The 6,000-nt window shown below is 40.0% G+C and overlaps 1 protein-coding gene across 1 annotated transcript in view; it reads right to left on the reverse strand.

The window, feature by feature from the left end:
• Copb2 (coat protein complex I subunit beta 2) overlaps nt 1-1,688 on the reverse strand; it is a 28,327-nt gene extending 26,639 nt beyond the window's left edge. The window contains exon 1 of the mRNA XM_004834337.4: nt 1,536-1,688. Coding sequence (XP_004834394.1) covers nt 1,536-1,538 — 3 coding nt within the window. The 5' untranslated portion in view covers nt 1,539-1,688. The remainder of the gene's footprint in view (nt 1-1,535) is intronic.
• Between the last annotated feature and the right edge of the window lie 4,312 nt (nt 1,689-6,000).

The raw sequence follows: 6,000 nt of genomic DNA on the forward strand, positions 1-6,000 counted from the left end.
AGTAAAAATTTTGGAATAAATAAACAAATTTATGTTTTGTACATTCTACAGATGATTTACAACACAGTGATCCCTTAGTATCTATGGAAGAATTGCTCCAGCACTTCAGCCCACACTTTATGGATAGGAAAAATCTATGGATGCTCAAGTCAAATTACAGTATTTGCATATAACCTACACATAACCTCCTACATACTTTAAATCATTTCCAGATTACTTGTAATATCTAATGTGATGTAAATGTTGTATAGCTGTTATATTGTATTGTTTAGGAAATAATGACAAGAAGAAAAGCTTTGATTATATTCAATTTTCCCCTAAATATTTTCAACTTGCAGTTGGCTGAATCTATGGATGTGGAACCAATGGATGTAGCACTATATATTAAAGAATGAAGGCAATATTTCAGGTTAAAAATACTTGATTCTTGAAATTAGACGAATGCAAGAGCCTTTTTCAAAATTTTTCATTATAGGAAACACAGCAGACTCAAATCAGCAAAGACTGTTTGTATGTCTTGTTTAGGGGGACTCATGAAAGACTACAGATCAGAATGGTGTTGGGAGAGGTATCTAATGAGGCAACACAATAAATTTTATGCAAAATTTTCTTCCTCTAATCATTTTTCTGAGAGTATCCACAGCTTTCACCAGTTTACCCAAGAGATCAACCTCTGTTGTCCCAACTCCATCACTATCTGCCTTTTATAGACTTAATTTTTTTTAACGGTAAGAGACTTGAAATAATGAATCTCTACAATCTTCAAGCTCCAAAATCTTTGGTTATGTGCTTCATAGCAAGCTTTTTAAAAGGCACGACAATGTTTAAAAATAAAAATACTGATTTTCTTACAATTTTTCAGAAAAAAAATTCTCACAATATTGCATTTTTCCCTATAATACTTATGTGCAAAAGCATTTGTATGGCATGTTTGAGAATGATAATGAAAATGTACTGTTCCACCTGCTATTCTTACCAACTATATTTGCAGTGGAGAAAAGCACATCAGCCAGTTTTTAAACGCTCCCCAATTTTTTTCTCCCCTAAAAACCTGGGAGCGGGCTCCAAATACGTTAAAAGTTCCACTTCGTACACTACTTTTTTTTTTTTTTTTTGCTTCTGTTTAAGTTCGTAGTTTGTGGTTAGCACACTACTCTAGAAACGAGTCCAACAGGAGAGCAAGATTGGCTGTGGCCGTTTTAAGGATAGAAGGAAGGCGTTTTGCCACAGCTGACTTCAGAGTTCAACGTTTTCTTCCCCTTAACATTTCCCTATACCGCTGACCCCAATGTAGAGCGCAGGTGTTCTGGTAAGCGCCAGCGGAGCCAGAACCCCTCGCTCGCAAAGCACCCGAGTCTGCAGGTTCCTATCACCTCCTCCCCACCAGGACTCAAACAACGACCCTGACTCCGCAGGGCCAAAGGCGGCGGCCACGGTGGGATCATAGACCGCTGCTATCGGGCCCGCAGTCCAGGAGCCCCAGGAATCAGCCACAGCCGACAGGTCTCCGCTTCTCCAGAGAAGTCTGGACTTACCATGGCTCCGTCGGTCTGAGCCCGGAGGGCTTCACTTGCTCCCGGCGACGGCGACGCAGGCCCTAAAAGACCCACCGACCCACTGATCCACCGGCTGACTGACGTGGAACTTCCGGGAGGCGCTTCTCGCGATAGTCGAAGGCCAGGCCTCAGGCGCCTGCGCAAACATCATGCAGGGCTGTCCTTTCTCAGGCCTCGCCCCGGTTTCCGAGGCAACGAGGCCTTCTAAAGGTCCTGGGATTGACTTGGCTTGGTTGGGAGGAGGGGTGAGGCCGAGCGCTCCGTGGGGCTGTTGAGCGTGGGCCTGGATGACAAAGCCGAGAGAATAAGAGATGAGAAACGCGAAATATTGAATTTCCTCTGAAGGCTAATGGCGGCGTCGCGGAGGCGGAGAAACGCTGTCGGATCTTCCGGGACTCTGAGAGAGAAAGGGGAGAGAAATAGCGAAACTAGGTCCTAAAAGTAGCGTGTTCTGGTGGGCGAGAAAGCAGGGCCAAGAGAGCTAGCTCTCTGTGGGCCTTGGAAGGCGCTGACCGAGCCCAGGAAGACGTGGGCCGGACTCTGGGCCTCTGAGGTCATTTGAGGCTTAAGAACTTTCAGGTCCGGAGCCTCCGGGAGTCAGGACTACCTAGCCTCCTTGAGTTGCCTTTCACTAAGCATTGGCCCTGCCCTGCCCTGCCCTCCTGATCTCTCAGCACACATTTATCAGTCTTCAGCCATGTGCCAGACATGCTTTCCTCTCAAATCTTTGCATCAAACCTGAATTAGTTCCAGTTTGCTGATGAAGAAGCTAAGGTTCAAAGAAATTTCTTTTTCCCCCAGTATTAGGAATTGAACTCAGGACCTTGAGCTTGCCAGGAAGGCGTGGCGCCACAGGGTTCAAAAAAATTTAAGAGCTCTGGCCAAGACAGAATAGTGTCAGAGTTTGAACTCAGATGAGTATGACTTGAGAGCACCAGCTCTATCTACTAAGTCAGGATATCTTGGTAAATTTAATTAGTTGAACTGTAGAAGAAGGGCCTATGCGGTAGGAGTTACAAAGCGAACTGCAAGAGCACTTGCCTGATGGCCTTCACATTTCCTACATTCTTCCCTTTGTCTCCCTCACTCCTTCCCTCCTTTCCTTCCTCCCTTTGTTCCTTCCTTTTTCTTTAAATAAAACATCATGAGGCAAATAAAACTTACCTTCTGACTACATATAAACGTGTACCTCTGAGCTGAGAGAAGACTTGGGGTCTTTTTAAAACCCCTAGATTTCCAGAAGGGCAATGCATGTGTAGACAGATATTCACAGAGAAACCTATGGAGTCTTCAAGTAATTTGGCTTTTAGTGGGAGCCTTCTAATGTGACTTCTTTGTAGGCTGTTTTCCTCATCTTAAAAAAATCAGGCTGCATAATTTCTAAGATCCTTCCATTTTTACTATCCTGTGTTTCAGTAACATTTAATAGAAAAAAGAGTGGGTCTTCAACTGAATTTTAGTGCCAGTAGTGTGGTCTCATTATACATAATTGAGACTAATGATTGCATTCTTTGCTTATTACAGTGAATGAGGATCACAAGAATTGAATGAAAATTTTACAAATATGAACTATACCTAATTTGCTTGAGTAATGGGGCTTTTGTTATTTCTGATTTCTGAATTCTCTTGCACTTGAGAGTATTTTGAGGTTTGATGCAGTACCAACTAATATAAAATAAAATGATACATCATTTATATTACTTTAATAAAATTTTTAGTAGTGTATATTTTTGATACATAATGAATTTATTCACCATGGGATGTTGGTACATACACATAAGGCATCTTGATCCTTTTTTCTTAAAGGACTTTGTTAGGGATTCTTACATCCTTATACACTACTAGGCACACAAAGACTTATCTGGCTGGTTTTGATGAAGGCCTAGGCCTGCAAGTGTCATGCTCACTTTATATCTTCAAAAATTTATGCTGCAGTTAGCCAACGTTAAGTTCTGTAATTATGTACTATAAATTCATTCTTTCAGTCATTACACAGTGAATTTGTGCTATTAAAAAGCACTCTATGGCATGCTGCCTGAAGATAATATCCCTAAAATTTCAGTAGTTGACTTCGGTTGAAAGAAATTTAATTTTAAAGAAATAAAATCTCAAATATTCACTAATATATAAACCAACATTAAATATATGGATGTATAGTCACTGTGTTCAACAGTGGGCTTTCAATAAAATCTTTGTTTACTCTTTGGTTTAGAGGAGTCTATGAAGTTAGGAAATAGCTTCAGGGATGAAAAGAAATATGGACATGCTTAACAAACTGGTTAAGGATTTCCCAAGAGGTTGGTTGCAATTGATCAACAGATCTTAAAGTCTTACCTGGTCAATTTCTATGATGGCTCTGTCAAGCTTGGCTTTTCTTTTTTTCCTGTTGCTAAGAGAATTTCAAGTAGGAATTCTGCCAGCAGTGCAGTATCCTAATATACCCTTCCCTCTGCATCCTGACTCTAATCCTTCGTGAGAAATTGAAGAAATGAAAATAATTCCTTCAGCTAATGTCTAGTTTTGTGTTTGCCTTGGCAGGGGGGACGCATACCAGAGATTGAACTCAGGACCTTGCGCTTTCAAGGCAGGCGGCAGAACCACTGAGCTAAATCCCTGGCCCAGTGTTTGCTTTTGAATATACATACTTTATCACTTAGCAGAGTGGTAATAGGAGCATGAATAAGAACCTAGTTTCTCCTTCAAAGGAGTTAAAGTCTCAAAGCAGCCAATTATTTGTGTTATGCACAAATAATTGAATACCAGGCAGAATATGAGTACCGTCAGACATACCAGTAAAATACTCAGGATAAAATATCCAGCCAAGGAGAATTTCAGTTTCATAAAGAAGGCAAATAGAATTTGAGGCAGACCTTGAGGTGAGAAGTGCATGGTATATTTGAGGTCCAGACTATGTCCAGTTGACTCAGAGAATAGTATTCATTTAGAATTGCAGAGAAGGAGAAGGAAAAGAGGGATGTTGGAGGTAGAATCCAAAGTTTGTGTTTTTTATTAGTTCTTTTTTTTCTTTCCAGTACTGGGGATTGAATTCAGGACCTTGTGCTTGCAAGGCAGGCACAGCACCACTGAGCTAAATCCCCGCCCCCTAAACCCAAAGATTTTTAAATGGGGAGGAATTGGGCTTTGATTCAGTAAGCAAGAGGAAACCATTGTTCTAGAAAAGAAATCTGTTCACATCTGTACTCTAGAAGATTTACATTTTCTTGATGTGTATAACACACTGGAAGAAATGAATTGGGACAGGACTATAAGAGGGGGAAGTGGGTTGGGAACAACATAATAACTTTTTTTGAGTCCTTACTATTTACCCCCTATTGGAATATGTACTTTGTGTACTGTAATTAATATAAGAATACTAAAAAGCATTATTTCGTCCAATTTATAGGTGAAAAACTGAGGCCCAAATGCTCCATGCCACACTACTCAAGAATGAGTGACAGAACTAAGACACAAACCTAAGTTGTACCTAAGAATCATAATACCCTTTTTACTGGACTTCCTTTTTCCTTGAGAAGCTAGAATCAACTGGATGTACAAATGATTTTGTTGCTAAGGCAGTGGGAATGATCCTAATGCTGGTGTTTTGAATCTAATGAATGCAGAGGAATATCTTTAATTTAAAAACATGTAGAGCCAGTAAATGGCCTTTGAAGTAATGAAAGAACAATCAGAAAAGAGACCTAGAAGAAGAAAAAATGAGAAAAAAAATGAACTGGTGAAAGAAAAGTGTAAAAGTCACCCAAGAAAATTGCATAGTACAGAAGGAAATTGAGGGAAGATGAAACAGGGTGATTAGTAGTTTTGGTATCTTTAAAGACCTTAAAAAGGCTTAGAATTTACATAAACTATTGCCAAGGAACTGTGATTGTAAAGACATTAGTAATTTCAAAAAAAGCATTTTCAGTTGACTAATGCTAAAGCAAGTTTGCAAGGGATTAAGACATAATTGGATGATAAAGAGGTAGAAGTTGTGAATATAAACATTTACCAAGAAGTTAGTGATAAAAAGCAAATATTGATGTGATACATGTAGCACTGAAAATGGGTTAACTATTCCTGCATATAGGATGTAGTTGACATTAATTACTTTATAATAATACTCCTTCTTTCTTTCTTTTTTTTTTGGTACTGGGGATTGAACTCGGGTCCTTGCACTTTCGAGGCAGGCAGCGGAACTACTGAGCTAAATCCCCGGCGATAATAGTCCTAATAGATAAAGGCAACTAAATGCACCTTTGTGGTATAAGACCCAGGTGAGACGTAGCACAAGTAACGCCATCTTGTTATAGGCCCTCCATCTTGTCCCTGTGGGTTTCGGGTTCACTAAAGGACACAGAGTTCCTGGAATGTACCTGTTTATCTGTTAAGACACCCTGGAATGTACCATTGTTTCTGTGTAAAGAACATCCTGTTAGATAACTAAAGA

This window comes from Heterocephalus glaber, unplaced genomic scaffold, assembly GCF_053883595.1.
Source record: "Heterocephalus glaber isolate CG9 unplaced genomic scaffold, H.glaber_assembly_v1.0 deba00001504, whole genome shotgun sequence".
Classification (NCBI taxonomy): domain Eukaryota; kingdom Metazoa; phylum Chordata; class Mammalia; order Rodentia; family Bathyergidae; genus Heterocephalus; species Heterocephalus glaber.